Source organism: Rhinolophus ferrumequinum, chromosome 19, assembly GCF_004115265.2.
Source record: "Rhinolophus ferrumequinum isolate MPI-CBG mRhiFer1 chromosome 19, mRhiFer1_v1.p, whole genome shotgun sequence".
NCBI classification, from domain to species: Eukaryota; Metazoa; Chordata; class Mammalia; order Chiroptera; family Rhinolophidae; genus Rhinolophus; species Rhinolophus ferrumequinum.
The window spans coordinates 58,857,362-58,875,629 of NC_046302.1; the positions used below are offsets into that span (position 1 = coordinate 58,857,362).

The 18,268-nt window shown below is 52.4% G+C and overlaps 1 protein-coding gene across 6 annotated transcripts in view; it reads right to left on the minus strand.

The window, feature by feature from the left end:
* Window positions 1–18,268, minus strand: part of MBP (myelin basic protein) — an 89,139-nt gene that overhangs the window by 27,641 nt on the left and 43,230 nt on the right. For 3 of the 6 annotated variants that reach the window (XM_033087780.1, XM_033087782.1, XM_033087779.1), the window contains exon 4: window positions 2,729–3,165. In XM_033087780.1, the coding sequence (XP_032943671.1) occupies window positions 2,729–3,165 (437 nt within the window). Of the gene's footprint in view, window positions 1–2,728; window positions 3,166–3,320; window positions 3,466–18,268 lie in introns of those variants that run through there. The other 3 variants (XM_033087777.1, XM_033087776.1, XM_033087778.1) reach the window with 3 other exon arrangements.

Sequence of the window (18,268 nt, forward strand, 5' to 3'; positions counted from 1 at the left end):
CTTTCTTTCCTCTCCCAACAAAGAGCGTGTTCTCCGTGAGTGCACTTTTCATCTATGGCTCTCAAAAGATTCTGCTTTCTCAGGAATTCATAATGCACTTTCCTTTAATGTCAAGTCCCAGCCTCACAGAGGGTGGGCGTTCGGTGCATTCTGAGGACTGGGGGTGGCGGCCCCACGTGCTCCCAGAGCAGGGAGGGCAGCAGGGGGGACCCCCAACAGCCTGTGTCTGGGGCCATCGCTCCATTCAGTGTTTCGAGATCCTACTGGAAATTCCTACCCTCGACAGATGAGCGGAACACCTGCTTTCCCCAGACACGCAGCAGGAGGAGTGGGCTGCCACCCAGACCTGTGGGTTCCCTCTCACATCGTGGATACCTCAGACGATGAGCTTAGACATGGAAACTGTAAAAGGATGAAACGGGCTTTCGTGGACAATACCCACGCCTCCTGACTCTCTTAGTTTCAAGCTTCGATCCAAATGACCTTTTTGGAGTGTGAGACAAGGGCTCTCCAGATTCATCAACTGAGCAAAGCAAAAACCAAAACACAACGTAACCCTCAGCAGGCCACACAATCACCAGGGCAGGCTGCCCGGTGCCGTGGGTGTCGCTGGGCGGGCGCTGTGTTACGCTCGCCTCTGCAGGGAGGGAAAGCAAGCCAACAAAGGGTCCACAATACATAGGTGAGCCCAGCAAACCTTGCCAGCAGTCCTCACTTCCTGCAGTGAGCAAAGGTACTGCCCACGATCACCTGTGGCCTGTGTTTGGAACAAGCAGCCTTTGGCCACGCGCCGACCCCTGGGGCACCAAAGGGCCAGGCTGACCATTTAAAAACCTTGAGTCAACATTCAGTGGTAGCACAACTGATACTCCACAAACTCTAAATCCTTTAAATACTGTGTTTATTTTTAAACATCCTGTGAATATGTTTTGCTTTCTTTGGATCCTTGATAATCTGGCAACACTTGTTTTGCCATGTGGATGGTACCTTCTTACACTACAATCTTCGAAAATACTGAAGAGCATAAGAGACTTAAATCAGTAAAGGCTGTAACTACATAAAGGAACAAAAACATGCATGTGTACGAACATCCACTTTCAGATGAAGTCACAATCATTGACATAGATGCTTCCAGAGTTTTATTTTAACTTAAACCATGACCACTGCAATGGAACTGTTTTATAACACACACTGTCTAGCTATTTCATCTTTTTTGCACAGTTTCAATATATTTTACCTGCTCCTGGGTCAAGCAGAATAGTTTAAGCTTTCAAACCTGCGATGTCACAGGCTTATGGGAGGCCGAGCACAAGAGCAGGCTTCACTAGGCAGCCAGGTCTGGGGGCTTTGACGCTGGGCTTGAAAAGCACCAGATTGAAATTAGCATTAAGTAGGTCAGGGTGAGGGAGGACAGCCCAAAGTAAAGGGAGACGCTCCCGATACAGACACTGAAGGAAGTGGACAGAGGATGAATTCTGGAAGCACGTACGGTATGCCAAGGGTTAGTCACCAAAAGTCATGACAGGTGTCCCCATGAGAGGTCTCCCCCGGAGCAGATGCTAAGATGCAACTCACCAGTGCCTGAAACCTCAGCGCACTGTGACACCTGCACCAAAGGCAAACCTGACGCTGGTGTCATCCTCCACGGCTTCAATGCCCATCATTTGAAGCGCTGTCATTAGAGATGGAAGCAAGTTTTAGGAACTCCTTCCCTCCAAGTAGCCCAGGGCTCCGTGAGGCTGCCACCCTGAGGCGGACCCCTGCCTGCACTTTACTCCAAAGCCTCTTACATTCATTCCCCAAAGCCCTCCGGAAGAAGCAGACTCACAGCCAGAAGAAAAGCTGCATCTTATGTGATTTGCAAGCACACCCAATAAGCTGGCAGTGGGGGTGGGGTGCTTTCTGAAAAACCTCTCCTTCCACAGTCACCGGCCACCCAACGCTCTGAGGAGTCACGTGACTTTTGCCACTATCGGAATGCCACTTGGGGATTATCGCTTTGATGACACACGGGCCACAGGTGAACGATTCACAATTAACTCCAGGAGACACTGTCAGAAACTGGCCCACAGTAGGGGCGTTTTTTTCTTTTGACACATTTTTATCTACAGAACATTTAAAAAATAAAATTTCACAGGCTCTGCATTCAAATCAATGGACTCACAAAGGATACAGTTTTGATTCACAAACACACTCACTTATCCCTCCAGCCCGTTCCCCTAAACAACTCAGACAAGAGAGACTGTCTCCTCAAGGCGAATTTACATTTTGAGATTGTCCCAAAGTCCTCAATTGCATTACAGTTGCAAAGCAACATGGAACCATAGCACTGGGTCCAAAAACATGCATGTCGCCCAAACCACGGGCAGCAGGAGAGCAACCAGCCCTAAACCCCAAGCGTCAGACACGGGGGCCTGAGGACAGGGGGCCCTGTCTGCGGTGCCCACACCCACGCCACCTGGAGGGGCAGAGGTCAGGACTCCCCTGCACTCCCGAGCCACGTCCTGGTGGCAGTCCCTTGGGTGGAGGATGAGCGGGGTAAGAGGAAGTAGGGGGAGCGGCAGGCAGCCCCAGCCCCTCCCAGGCCTGCAAGCATGTCCAGCGAGGACAACACCCTAGGCAGCTAAGCGGTCGCTCTGCGTCTCATCTGTGGCTTAGCTCACCTGCCGCCAGACCGTCCTTCCTTTTCCATCTAAGCTAAAGCGCTCCTCTACTCCTCAGAGCTCACCTTGCCTGAGCCCCGCTTGGGCACACCCCTGTCACCTCCAAAGAAGCGCCCGAGGGAGTCCAGGATGCCCGTGTCTCTGTGCCTGGGGAGGAAGCCGTGCCGCGCGTGGTCCATGGGGCTGGCGGAGGCCAGGTACTTGGACCCGTGCCTCTGGGAGGGTCTTTTCTGTGACGCCATCACATCCAGGCCCTCGGGAGCGGCTGCGCTGTCCTCTTGGATGGTCTGGAGCTCGTCTGACTCTGAGGGCCGGTCTTTGAAGGTGTTGTCCTCCCTCCCCGGGGCATCTCGGGAGAAGAGGCGGATCAAGTGGGGGCGGCCCCCGGGGTCAGCTGGGCTGGCGTCTGGCCAGGCATTCTTCGGGTCCGCTGTGCGCTTGGAGTCTGTCACCGCTGTGTCCTGAGAGGGGGTCTCATTGTTGGCCTCCACATCTGCCTCTCCTGCAAACAACAGTGAGATGTGAATACGGGCTGTGCAAAGCAGCGCGGGACAATGCTGCTTTCTTCCCGGGTGGTCAACTGGTCTCCTACAAACCCACAGACGGTGCCGCTGCCCTGGGGCGAGAGGCAGCCCAGACCTCCCGGGCACCACCGACCTGGGCTGCATATCCAGGCTGCAGCTCCATGTCCCTGCGGCCTGGCAATCGCCACCACTCCAGATTTGGGACCCCAGAGAAGGCACACAGGGCTTCCAGATGGAGCGGCCGGAGCACACAGGGATTGCATCCAGTGTCCCCTGGGTGAGGCCACCACTGCGTTTAGAGAATCCAGGATGGCAGGCCCCTTTATGGGACATTTGCTATTGAAAAAGCCACTGGCACATAAGCTAAGAGTTTTGGGAGCATAGATTTGACAAAAGGCATTTTTAGTGTTCTTGGTGCAAAGGGAACTTCCCACACCGTTTTGCAATCCCTGCCCTAAAGACATGGGCCCTTAGATTCCTCAGCACCCAGATTCCGGGGCCCCCTGCACCAGAAAGTACTCGCTCAGGACATTCCGAGCTGACAGCAGCAACAATGAGAACCTTTGAAGTGCCAATGGGGTATTGATGCTATGTGCCACCAGCTCATGGCTTTTTACCAAAAAATAATGCAGCATTTCTGTCCAGAATGGCAACACATGCATTTTGCTCTCAAGTTACAAGTTAGGTTTAAATGAATGTCATGTAGGTCATTTCCTCCCCAAACTTTATTTCTTACGTGCAGAAAATGTGGGTTTAGTCACATCTTCCATCCATCCATGTAACCATCTGACAATCTGTTCACAGACCTGTGCACAACAGCATCCGTTCATCCGTTCATCTGTCTAACCACCCACCACCCACCCGTCTACCCACCCACTCATCCACCCACCCACCCAGCTACCTGCCCTCCCATTCAGCCAACCCTCTGCATACCTAGCCATCCAGCCACCACCCATCGATCCAGCCATGCAGCCATCATTTGCTGAGCACCTAAGAAGTGAAATGTACTGTAGATATTTGGGTTACAATGAAGAGCAGGCTGAGGTCCTGGTCTCATGAACACAGGTGAAAATGTGTGTTATGGCTTGAATATGTCCCCCAAGCAGCATGTCCATGCCCTAACCCCGGGACCTATGCATGTGACATTATTTGGGAAAGGGTCTTCTGCAGATGTGATCAAGTGAAGATGACGTCATGCAGAAGTACGGGCCCTGACGCAATGACCAGCGCCCGTCTGAGAGGGGGTTTGCACACAGACACGGGAGAGGTCATGCTGCCATGTGTCTACAGGACAAGGGAGGCGGGGCCACCAGGAGCACCAGCAGGTCAGAGCCATGACTCTCCCCTGGCGGCTTCAGCGAGAGCACCGCCCTGCCGCCCACAGCTGGAGTTCAGCCTCCTGGTCTCCACAACAGACAGAGAAGAAATTCCTGTTGTTTTACGTCCTGCAGTTTGGGCTAATGTGTTGTGACAGCCACAGGAAATGGATACAATGTATAATTTCATATCAAGTAACGATATGAGAGAAAGCAGAGTAGGCTGAGGGCATCAGGAAGGCTGCCTGAGGGAACATCTGGATGAAATGCGAGTGGCCACAAGGGACTGGGTGGGGTCGCGGCTTCTGGGAGGGAAGGAGGCCCCATGCGGGGCCTGGCGTCTTCACCAGCAGAAGGGCCTGAGCCCGAGGGCAGAGGTGCTGGGGGAGGTGCATGGACCTAGGCCAGTCTGTGAATAAAGACTAGGACACTGTCAGTCAGCCTGGGACAATCGAGACGCTCAGGCCAGGGGCTGCCCTTGCCCCCACCCAGAGCAAGGGGAGATGCCAGCGGAGGTGTGGGCGGGGCCAGACTTCAGGTAGACAGGGTTTGGCCTGCAGGTGAGCACAGGTGGGAGGGGCTGCTGTCCAGGGAGAGATGCAGGTGGTGGGGGGCGGGCAGGGGACCACGTCACATGAGGGTTGAGGCAGGGTCGTTTTCCTTTGTTATCTCTACTTGTGGAGGTCTGTGTATCTACAACATACACTTTCACAAATATGTAAATCACAGAAGGCAAAGGGTTCCACACTCTGCCAACAAAATCACAGGGGTCAGGAGGCTGTCCCATGAGTGACCCTCACCGGCCATCCATACACTGGCCTGTATTCCCAGGCAGAGTGACTTACTCCCAGGAATGCCACACAGGTTGTCCAGTGACAAAGCACTGGGCAGATGGCTGGTACCCAGGACCTTCCTTGGGTCCCCAGGAGCACGCACAGTTGTCAGGTGGTTTGGAAATCCATCACTTAGAGCACAGCACACCTTTTACAATCACGGGTTCAATCAACCACATGAGGACACAGATGTTTACGTGTCTCATTGCAACATGGAAAAAGCACCCATCACAGGGCTGCAGGTTGTGCAGGGGTGCAGTGCTGATTTTAGGCTGCAGCAGGCTTTCTATTCTGGCTCGTAGGAATTCATGCAAAGGAGAGGAAAACAGTCGCTGCATTGTATAGGCGTAAATGCTGTAACCAAACAGGAGCCCATGTGAATACTAACATTCTCACCACAGTGGGGTTTTGTGTCCCTGAATACAGCTATTTGTGAGGCGCAGAGAAGGGCACTTGTGTCCTGAAAGCAGCTTCTCCCAGCACACAGGGAGCATGGGAGTGGTCGGAATCCGTGGACACACAGCATTTTTGGAAGGATAAGCGCGGTTTCAATTCATCAGTTCATATCAGCTTTAACCACATCAAAGCCCAGAGCCCGGATGTTTTTAGAACTCTGGTTCTGAAGCATTTAGTGCCCAGCTTGCAAGGCGTACCCTGACTGCACAACACACGCTGACAACACTCTTACTGTTCAAATTCTATAGGACCTGGTGAGAAACTGCTGTAAAAAAACCCCAAACCCACCTCAAGCTAAGTGCTAGAATGAGCCCCAGAAAACTTACGTGGGAAATGGACCAGCCTTTGAAAGGTGGTGACATGACAATCACAGAATGGCTTCCTGGAGCAGAGAAACACCCACAGAACAGGAGGGTGACATCGGGGGACAGTGCTGACTATTTAAAGAAACTGACAACTGTCATGAGTGAGGGGATGGCAGTGAAAGGCCATGCGGCCCCACTGCCGCCTGTGTGTCGGCTGCTCCCACTGACTTGGTCCCTCAGGCAGGTGCCCCACATCCTGTGGCTTCTCCCTCTGGAATCTTTACCCGCCTGACTGCAACCATTGTCTTCCCTTTGCCTTCCCTGGCCGTTCCATGCTGGGTTTGTCACACCATCATTGCTAGTCTCCTCTTCAGTTCTGTCTCGGGGTTCCGCCGCACAACAGTTGCAGGGTGACCATGAAATTAGCTTCCCCAGCACAAGGCCCCGAGGTCACGCCCCTGAGTGGCCCTCATTGCCACAGCATCGAGGACAAACCCGCCCGCCCGCTTTGTTTTTGATCTCCTGTGCATCCCAGCACGTGTGCCCGGCTCCGTGTCCCTGGGTCTCTCCTTCTAGAAACTGCAGACTCTTTATGTCCCTGGGTCTAGAGCCTCACACCGGCCTTCTCCAGCTCTAACCGGCTTTCAGTGCAACTAGGCTTTCCTCTCAGGGTAAAATTTAACTGTAGGCAGCTGGTGGCTGGGGCATCTCTGGATCACAGCTGCTTAGCAAGGGCCTGACCAGGAGGGATAGAGGGAGGGGCTTTACTAGAAAGGCCGCATGTTCACCTAGGAGCTCAGCCAGGGCCCTCAGAGACGCTGGGTGCTCAGGGCACGGCCAGGCTCAGCTCTGCAGGCAGGAGGGGCTGTCTCATGGCACACCCCGTGCCCTGTTCACCCACTCACCGTGGACTCACGACTGATGACGTCTGCTGGCCCGGACAGAAGGCATGAACGACTATGAAACACCACAAAGGCTGAGTTCGGGAATGCTGAAGATGACACCGCCCTCTGACAGTCATTGGGTCACCCTGGAACAATCTAGAAGCTCAGAGCACAACTCTGTGCTGCACCCAGAAAGTGAGTGACACACATCAAATATTCATACAAGTGCATCTCAAATAGAATTGTGACGCTGAGTGAATCCTGTCCTTATGTAAACATTATTGTTATTCTAGAGTGCGTATTTTATGATATATTCCATTGTGTCCATGGAAGTCATATTCTATGAATAACTCATCTAACCGCCTGTGTGTGTGTGCGTGCGCGCGTGTGTGTGAGTGCACGTGAGAAAACATACGAATGCCCCGACACCCCCACCCAATAAAGCAGAATGATGGGGACGGCGCCCCAATCCCACGCTGCGTAATGGGCCGCAGGGCCGTGGACAGCAGCTCAGCCGTTCTCCAGAGCTGCGGCTCGGCCTCCCGGCTTCAGCACCGCGGCGGTCAGACACCAGCCACGCACACCGCTCACAGCGCACGGCGATCCCAGCTGGAGGTGGCCCTGTGCCACGAATGCCTCGTGTCACTCCTCTTGCGGTAACAACACCTGCTGCCACTGTGGGAGCCTGACCTCAGCGCTTGTCACACCGCTGGGCGGGCCTGGGCGGGCGCTGCCTGCCCCAGGGGGGCCTCACACACATTCTGTCTGCAGGGCTGAGAGCACTGCGCGCATGGCGGCTTTTCTCTGAGTGCCAGGGCTTCTCAGGTCGACAGGAATAGAGAGCACTGTGATTCCAAGTGTCACCATCGTGCTCACACACCACAGTGATAGGCACGTCGCCGTTAAACTGAACTACAAACTACCGATGAGATCGACGGGACCACGTCCTTCTTTTCACCACAATTCATTCATTTTGTTCTGTGATTAGAGGTCTCGAAACGTTAGACGCCAGGGGTCACCAGCTCTAATGTCACTAGGGAAGTTTAATAAAGTTTCACATTCATGGCTGATCAGATCTTTAATGAGACCGGAAACAATGAAAAAGGATCCTCAGTCAGCTAACAGAGGTTTCGCCAATTGTTAAACTTTAAACACAGTAGAGTCTTAGCCCACGACAAATCATCACTGTTGGTTTATTTCATTTATGTGCATTGTTTCCACCTAAGTAGGGGACCCAGACTTCACGGGCCAGTAAAGCAGTAGAATTTCGGGGTAAGGATGATGGGTGTTCATACTGCCATCTCAGGACTTGGAGAACTGTCTATTTTGCCAGCTAAGATATTAAAAGAAAACAAATAACCACCATTTACTACCCCACAATTTCAGTAAAGAAAAAAGGGAATTTTTGAATGAAAATGACAGGAAAGCCGTCATCTCAGAGTAAAGGGCCGGCCCTGGAGTGCACTTAGGTCCCTCTCTGACTCTTCGGCCAGGAGGCTGCATCTGCCCCACCTCCCTCCCCAGGCCACCCCAAGCATAGGCCGCGCTGTGCAGCCCTGGTGACCTCCCGGGGAGCCCACAGCTGGGAAGACCTGGGAAGCCAGGCCTCCAGCTGACCTCACCTGGATGGACCCCATCCCCTCCCACCCCACCCCCGCCCTCTGCAAAAATCCCAACCCCACAAACCACATTCTTCTGCTCTGAACGCCCAGTTCTTGGTTTGCCACCAACTACTCGTCCATCAGGTATTCTGACAGAAAACACAACTTCTCTATTCATTTTGTGGGATCACACTCACTGGTTTGACCCACATTTCTACCTTGGTTTTAAAAACAATTGTTTTGAGGGCATATCGAGTGAGGTTTCCCACAGCACAGTTTAGTTTGTTCTGAGTGTCCTAAGTTCCCACAAAATTACTGAAACCAAACCCAAACCCCCAAACCCACCAAAGTCACAGTTGAACTGAGCTGACAGGTCTGTCCTGTCACAGGTGCTGATTTGCTCAGGGATGAGGCCTTGTCCAGGCTCCGAAACACACGTGCCCGGCCGCCTGTCCCCTCCCTGAGCCTGACACCCCAGGCTTCCCGGGCACAGGCGGAGGATCCCCACAATCCTCCCGCCCCACTCACTCCCTCGTTATCTTTTAACCAGGGACCTGGAGCAACAACTGTCCAAGGAAATGTTGGGACTCAAAAAGCGAGCATACAAGCCGCTGGAAACAGTTCCTCGGAGCTCAGGCAACACTGAGAGGCCATGTGGTCTCCTCCACTTCCCTCTTTTGGGAACGGACCCTGAGGAAGAAGTTACTTGGAAGACACGGAAATGCAGGGACCCCACATGGAAAGTTGTAGACGGGGCCTTCACCCTCCTGGGCTGGCGAGGACATGTGCACAGCGATTGGGAGGTGGGTGCTGGGGCACTGGTGGCCGTGATCTAAATGCACGAGGACAGAAGTCAGAGCCACTGTGTGTCCCGTCGTCCAGGACACTGTCTCCTCCTAAAGTGATTCACTGTCTGACTTCCTGGCTTACAGTCCGTTAGGATGTATCACCCCAAATCAGAGCACGTATCCCAAGGCACGAGAACTTTCAGATGAATCCTTAGTTTCTAACTCCAAGCAGGAGCGTGCAGTGAAGAAACTATGGCGGTGAAATGCATGCAATGGAGGGAATCGCTACTTGTTTGGTCTTCCATTTGGTGTTTTTAAACTCATGCTTTTTAAATGTATACTTTTCCTCCATATTTTCATCACATGGTATCTTAAAGATTATTGAGACCACGAAAGTCATTTTACAATGCAGACTGCCATGAATGACACCGTTTTAAGGCTTGTTCCTGGGACCAGCTGGAGCCAAAGTACGGGAGTACACACCCCACGCTCACGTCGTCAAGTGGGCATTGTGGCTCTGGCCTGCACACTGGCCAGGTTCCCGTTTTTGTCCAAGGTATGAAACTGGCCGTTTGTAAACAAAATTCCCAGGTTACTTTCTGTGCACCTCTTCACACTGAGCGTTCGGATATGTGTTATGTGACACGTCTGTCCCCTTCGGCGTGATAAGCCCGAGGAAAGCAACACACCAGTCCTGCTGGTGGAAATTTGGCCCCTTTCCATGTTGGCATTGTGGTGGGGGCTGCAGCCGTGCTGGCCGCTGAGCGTGGGCCCAGCGCCTCCCTAACTGGGCTCCCTGGAGAAGCCAGGTGTTGGCTGCAGACTGTGTCCTAGGGACAGCGCTTCTGCCCAAGCACTCAAGTCCTGCCCCTCACAGGAGGACAGGTGGGGACCCCACCCTGCGAGCGCCCTGCCTTAAATGTACATGTCACGAACTGGGCCATGATGCTCAGTGCCCTGGACAAAACCTCAACCTTGCTGCCCAGACGGGGCAGGGGCGAGGGGGACATGCTAGGAACTCCTGGCTGTGCTTTGGCTGGCCACACCGATTTGAGAGGGGGCTCGGGGGTGCCTGTGAGTCTGCCAGCAGGCCGCTCTCTGCAGAGGGACCAGTGGTGTCCCTTGGCCTTGGGGCCCTGGAATTTGTCCGTGTAGGCTAGGGCTAAAGAGGACTGTCCTTGTTTGTGGGACACTTCTGTCCCTGGCACGCTGTGCTTGGGGTCACCAGGGAGGGGGAGGAAACAAAAAGGCCATGGTGTGGCTTTGGATTTGCTATGGCAGAAATTCTGCATCTATGAGAGGCATGCGGCCGCCCGCCTGGCTGCCCGCAGAGATTTCTTTAAAATATTTTCACCAATGAATCTTATCAACCCACCCATGTCACACGAATGCCTCCTTTGTGTACCCAGAACATATAGTTTTTATTTGCTCTAAATAGCTCATCCCTCGAGCCCTCCCACAGCAAGGTCTGGGCCATGGGAGACACAGCCCCACGTACAGAGCAGGGTGGGGGCTGGGGCTGCACTGTGAGTCTGCACCTGGGGGGGCTGAGTTTCCTCATTGTAAAATGGGGGTAACCGTCCATACGCCCGGCTCCCCAAACACAGGTGGCATCACGGTAATGAGGTTTTTAAAAAGGGCCCAATATGCACACAGGTTCTGTTCCAGGTACAACCTCTGGTGATTCTCAAAGTGACTTTGTGCCAACAACCAACAGATCCAGGAGGCAGCAAGATCCCCCCCGGAAGTGGTATCACAGGCACCACCACGACGTGCTTCTCAGCGTGGAGTAAATATGGTAGGAAGTGTATTGCTACCGTAGTCAATTTTACACTGTGAGTGCTCAATAAATGCCAGTAGGATTAAACCGATTTGGTGCAAGACCAAAGGTCTGCTGGGATCAAACCCAGAGGACTTTGATTCTTTGGTCTACCACTCACTGTGTGACCTTGAACTCGTGTTTTAACCCCTGTAGCCTTGGGGGCTTCATCAGCAAAATCCAGCGACTCATTGGGGCTCTCTCACAGCACTGTTTTGACAGGCACTTAGGGTTTAGGTAATCAAGTGTTCTCAGCCCTGGGGCGCAGCGAGTGCTCAGGCAGGGCCCTGGTTACTGACACTGCTATTGTTATACTTATAAATCTCATCTGGTAATATCCTGTTCAGGGATAAGATTCTATACATGATCCATCCATCCATCCATCCATCCATCCATCCATCCATCCATCCATCCATCATCCATCAATCCATACATCCATCTATCTACCCATCATCCATCTTCCTTCCTTTTTTCCTTCTTTCCTTCCTTCCTCTATCCACCCATCCTTTCATCCATCCATCCCCTATCCATCATCCATCCATCCATCCATCCATCTATCTATCCATCACTCACTCATTCACCCATCCATGTACTCACCCACTCATCCAATATTCCTTTCATGCCTTGCATTAGGCAGAATTCTACAACTGGCTCCAGTAATTTTCCCCTTGTACAATCCCTTGTACAATCCCCTCCTTTCAGAGTGTGTGGAAGCTGTGACCGTGATGAGGTGTCACTTGTGATTATGTTATGTCCTATGGCAAAAAGGACACGATCTGGGCTGTTAGACCAATACAGGAGCCTTCTGCAGGCAGCGAGTTGTCTCCAGCTCTAACAAAGTGGGGTCAGAGAGTCGCCCGTCCAAGTATGAGAAGGAGAAGGCAATGCTGCTGGCATTAGCAATGGAGGGTCTACATGCAGGGTCCAGAGTGGCCTCTAGGAGCTGAGGGTGACCCCGGCTGACCACCAGCATGGAAACAGGGATCTCACCCCTACAACAGCACAGAACTGAATTCTGCCCACAACCTGCGTGTGCCTGGAAGTGGCTTTCCCTGCGGTTCCAGGGAAGCTAAGCCCGCCTGGACTGCTCACCCACAGAAGCAGGAGCGCATAGATGGGTTTGTTTTAGGCTACTGAGCATGTCACACAGATCTGCTGGCTAGGAACCCCGGCGGCCAGCGGTCTGTGCGTGACCAGCCCTGCAGGGATCCTGACCATGGAGCGGCTCACATTTGAGCGGCACTGCTCCAGCTCACCGCGTGTGCTCAATAAATGAGCCCTGGATAGAGAGCCCGGAGAGGCGGCGACGGTGGCTCTCCATCCTGGCTGCACGTTACAGTCATCAGGGAGCTGTCAGAGCCTCTCACTGGCCCCCTTGACCCCCAACCCAGATCAACGAAACAGAAATCTTGGGGCATGGAGAAGGTGGCGGGGAAAGAAGCCTGGGGAAGGTGGTGTTGGGAGCGTCCCACAGGACTCCAGGGGCATGGAAGTGGCCGCTGTCTTGTTGTCTTCCCCAGTTTCCCTGATCTTTGTTCCCTTCCTGATTAACACCATCACAGAGTGAAGGGACACCACTGGATGACAACCTCAGCCACCACTCCCTGGGGAATGTTAGCGTCACCCGGGAGCTTCGCAAACCTCTGGTGCTGAAGCCCAGGCTCCAGCTGGTGACTCTGACCAACAGCTGTGGGTCAGGGGCCTGGGCATCACGTTTAGATTCCCGAGAGGACCTAGCATGTAAACATTTTAATATATGATTTCAAGCGGCCATCAGAGGAAATGCAGGGCTGACCCCTTTGAGTTCCCGAATTTCCCTTTCTCCCCCAAAGTGTAAGGACATCAGAAAACAACCAAGAAGGCAAAGGTCAGGGCGCCAGGACCTGCCGTCATTCTAGGAAACCCTAACGAAGGTGGAAAGACCCTGAGAACAGGAAGACGGTGCATTCTGGGCGTCGCCTTGAGGCCTGTCTTGGTGGATCCAAAGCCACAGCCATCACCTTACACCCGCTTTCCGGGCTGGCTGGGCACAGTGCTCAGGCTCACTGCTGACGTTCCGAGAAAGATCTGCATGTCTCCTGGTCCACGACTTTTGGGGGCCACCAAGGAGCCAATTCCCTACCAGTCCCCGCTTTGTGCTCAGGTCATTTTCTTCACTTTGACTCATTGCAGCACTTCGTCCCTGGTATCATTCCAAATGCCGCCAAGGCCCTCTGGCCGTGTTCTGCAAGCTATAGCAGTTTTTACTGTGTGAGAGGAAGAAGCAGTGGCTTCATTTCTGACGTGTGTGAAAATCAGTCTCACCTGACATGAGTTAGCACACCCTGAAATCCTCCCAGGATTGCTGGGCTGGGAGGACTCACTCTCCAGGCCGAGAGCTCAGGCTGTCACCTCCGCCAGCCATCGGGTCATGCCCAAAACCACCCAGGGCACACTCAGGAAGGCCACTGTGCACAGACTCTAGTTCTGGGCGTGTCCCAGGATCCCTATGGGACAAAGGCCCACCCAGGGCGCTTCCCAAGGTGAGCCGCTGTGGCCCAGGCTCTGTGCAGTCTTAGAGCCACCCCCACCACGGGCATGGCACCCGTTGTGCTCCCTGAAGACCTAGGGGTGTCTGCAAGGTTCTCGCTTCCTTCCACAGCTGGAAATGCCACGACGCAGAGCTCAGACACACACCCCAACAACCTGGCCCCACGCACAGAGGATTCACATTCACGGCACAGGGTAAGAGCGCAGCCTCTGGGGGTGGCGTGGGGGCAGTGGGTGCAGTCAGGTCAAAGGGGAAAGCCCGGTGCAGAGCCTTTGCTGACCGTGGTGGCGGGCAGACGGCATGAGCCAGGCTGAGCCATCTCAGGCCCTGCCATGCTCCCAGACAGAGCCATTTCTAGGAAGGGAGCACAAGATTGCCAAGCAGAGGTGACGTCTTTGTCGGAGGCAGCGTGGTGGTGGGAGGGGGGCGGGGGGAGGGGTGGTGTGTGGCTGCAGAGGGGGCAGGGTCCTGGGGCCACAGGTGTGCCTGGTTGCAAACAGGACACAGGACAATGTGCTGACACTACAACTCAGGAGTGTCATGGCCGCCACTCTGAGGACCGACAGGACCCGGAGGTGATGCTTACAGAGAACTTTCTGCCACACCTTCACCTCAGATCCCACCCAGCAAATAGCACACGCCACTAACCCGACTTCACATCTGAAGGAAACCGAGTGTCGTACTCCACAGCACACAGGGGACAGAAATGCAAACCCAAGTTGTGTGTTTTCCTACCACTCCATAACTGGGTCCCGGGGAGCAGATAAGGAAGGGCCAGCTCCCCAGGCCTGACTCTGACCCACTGTCCCCTGTGCCCCCAGCACCCCAACATATATGAATATTACTTGCTTAATGGAAGTATTACTTATCAATTCATTCACATGATGGGTGCTCCTGTTAGCTTTGCAGTGATACTTTTAAAGTACAAGAACTTTCAGGTCTGGCTGATCGGCAGAGATTTTCTGTGGCCTTCCGTGTGTGCGGACACCAGGATGGCTGCCCGGTGTCCTGCCGTGGGCAGGACGCTCATGTCAGCAGGGATGGCACAGGTGGCCATCAGCACAGCATGCCAGGACCAGTGTGGCCCATCGCCAGTTCTGTGCAGCCTGCAAGCTGACAATGTGCTTTTACCTCCCTAAATAGTTAAAAAAGGAAAAGGTAGTACTTCATGACCCGTGGCAAGTACAGGAAGTTCAAATTCCAGTGTCCGTCAGCAGTGTGGTGGGCACAACCACGCCCATTTGCTGATGCCTGACAGACACAGCTGAGCAGGCGTGACAGAGACCACAGGGCCCCCAACACCTAAAATGTTTACTATCTGCCCCTTGGCAGAAAAGCGCATTGACCTCTGTGATCTGTAATCTCATTTCAAGCTGTAAGAGCAGGAGTCATCAGTCCGGGCAGCCTTAACAACCCAGAACGGAGGAGATTAGCGCCACGTGACAGCAGGAGAAGTCAGTCTGTGAGTCCAGAGTGGAGGAAACTATGGAAGGCTGTCGTCTGCACAGCTGGAGCTCTGTGGCTGGACGTGCAACACAGTTTTATAAAACGTAGTTAGTTTTAACATCATGAATAGGGTTAATAACAGTTATTTTTAAAAGAGAAGATGAATGTGCACCCTTACTGAAAGGAAGTCGGCCCTCTGGGAGATCAAAATTTTCTCATGTTATCTTTCTTCCTCCCTTTCAATTCTGAAGTTTGTTTGCTAAATAATCACAGAAAATGGTTTATATTGGAAGAATTGCCAATAAAAGTCTTGCAGAAAACCAAAGGGATTCGTAAAATAAAACCTACACTATCTATTTGTAACCAGCAGAAAGATGTGACGTTTCTAGTAATGAATGGAGCACGAAAAGAAACAAGTCAGACCTAGAGCTACCACTGCAGAGATAAAGAAAAACTAGCAGCTGACAATCAAACGGAAATAATATCGCTTTCCACGCCCTTTCTGGAACGTTTGCTTGTTGAACACACAAATATCCAACATTTAGCTGCAATTGTTCCAAGGTGACGAAGGGAGGGGAGGGAGATGTGCAGAGAGTGGCCTTCCTACCCCGCAGCCAGACACGTGTTCTAGGAACAGTGTCCTCAGCCTCCCGAGAAGACCAGATCACCCAGCTCCTGGCGTTTGCTGTCAGCAAATGAGGAGGGAGCATGGGTCCGGATATAACTAGTTTTGACTGGGTCCCTTCTCTCAACTAAAACATAGTGTCAAGTTTAACCATCCTACTTCTAAAAACATTTAAGTTATTTTGTAAGTATTCAGAGAATACTTTTGTTTGTTAATAGAAAAACTAGTCACAAACGGTAACATTTTATATACATGCTCTGTTTTGTAGGACGGGTACAATCCCATCGGTACTCTGACTGTTGGGCGTTCAGTAAAGACAGGGTTAGTTTTAGACCTTCCCTTGGGGACAGTTGCAGATCTGTACGCAGCACTTTGTGTCCCTGGAAACCACAGGAACAATGGTGTCAAATGTGTGCAGCGGAGATGGGGGCTGTCCACACAATGTCTGCTTTTCACAGACCGCGTCCCGGCCCCACGAGGCGGCCACACAGCGCTCGGTACCAGCCTGTAGCAGCTCCTGCTATGCTTTAAGGGTGAAAATAACTTGAAAACTCTTCAAGTAAAGGACTATTCGGTGACATACTTGCAAAAACCTCAGGCACTAAAACATGATTTTTCAGGTTCAGAAAAGGCGATGTAACAATTTGATGAATGGAAATAAAGGAGACATTCCAAGGTGTCATTTATAAAAAACGGTATTAGGCGAACTCTATGTGCTGCTTTAACTATTTCTAGGTATACATTGTTTCAGTAATGCACACACTAGTGTCTTAAATTTGTTTTCGTTTTTTTTTTGGTTTGTTTATTTTCTTTTTTGGAAATCATTTCAAGACAATTTATCATGATCATATAATCAGAACCATTTGCACTTTACAGGGTAACTACTGGACTACAAACATTAAAAGATTTATTTATGAACCTTCTAACTTAATCGCAAGGGGTACTAACAACAATCTATTTTTCTGTGTTGTTGCGTGAACCGTGAATAAATTGATAATTTCATAAGGAAATTATCATAAGTAGAAGGCCAACATTTGCATGTCATGAAAATAAATTCATACATACATATATATGGATGTGTATGTATTCTCAAGTTCTCTAAAATTGAAGAAAAACTGATCTTGAATGTTTTCAAATTTTTATAAGTTTTTAAATTTTTTTCACAGAGACAATTGGGTGTCATTTCCTACAAGTCTTGGGTAATTTCCAAAGGGTCCTGGTTACTGCATATGTAAAGGACACACTGGGTGACATCACCTGTCAGGTGCGTGGCGGGCACCCTGGGCAATGGGTTGGTGTCACCGCACTGCTCAGCTGTGCTCACCCAAGGCCAGCGTGGCTCCCGGCAGGGCTGGGTGGGTTGCCAAGTCCCTAGCGTCCACTGCAGTGTGGCAATATCACTGTTAGAGGGAGGGAGCTCTGCACGTCACGTGCACTGCGACGGACTGAGTGACCACTGGGTGCCGCATGGCAGGGGTGTCGTTCACCCACATGCTGTCCATATGGGCCTAGAGTGGAGCAAAGAGGGGCGCTGAACACGAAAGCTGACCTGTCCACACCTGCCTAACACACCGTTTAACGTGTGCCGCTCACGTGCCCAGATCTTCAGGCAGGAATCTTGCGCGTCCGCTCACTCAGCTTGTGGGGCCTCCCACGTCTTGTCCCAGCAACTTGACCTTTTTGGAGCCAGACACTCGTGACAGGCGTACTGCCCGCTCCATCACATGCGTCCCTATTCTGAATCTTTGATCTGCTGCTGGCACCTCCGGCCCAGTGGCTGCAAATCCCCCTCCTTCCCATGGGGACTTGCTCCCTGCACACTGGCAGCCTGGATGAATCGTTCTTATTCTAAGTGAATAAAACAATCTATGACCGATGCATCATGAAGACACAGCGTGTAAGGGTCTAGTCTATGTTCAGACCCTGACGGAGAAAAGGCTGGCTTGATTTTCCATCGATTCAAAAGTTCGTAAGTTTAGAATGAAAAGCTCTGTGAGGTGGCTCTAAGGGGACGTGGAAGCCACACCTGATTGGCTTGAAAGGAGGACTCAGCCCATCTGAGACGCCAGCGCTCAGCCTGCTCACCAGCAGGAAGGAGTGAGTGCTAGCGCCAGCCTCCTTCAGGGCCATTACTCTTGGCCTTCTGTGGACGTGTTAGCGGTTCTCATCACTGGGTGACTAGTGACTGTTTTAATCTCCCCAAACGAGGCCCGCTCCTGTCGCTATGAAAATGAGCTAAGTTTCGGCCAAGCCCTGTTTGTCATTACTGCTGCTCCTAGAAGAGCAACAGCAGCAGCCCTGAGAGTCACAGGCTTTCATCGCGCACCCCGCCCGCGTCTCCCTGTGCCTCTGACTTCAAGCAGGTGCAGGTCTCCAGACCACCAGGGGTTCCTGGAAACACCTCCACGCTTGTGCTGATTCCTGAGGCCTGTCTGGCAAAGAAAACTGCGGGTCAGGTATCGTGCTGAACAGAGAGGC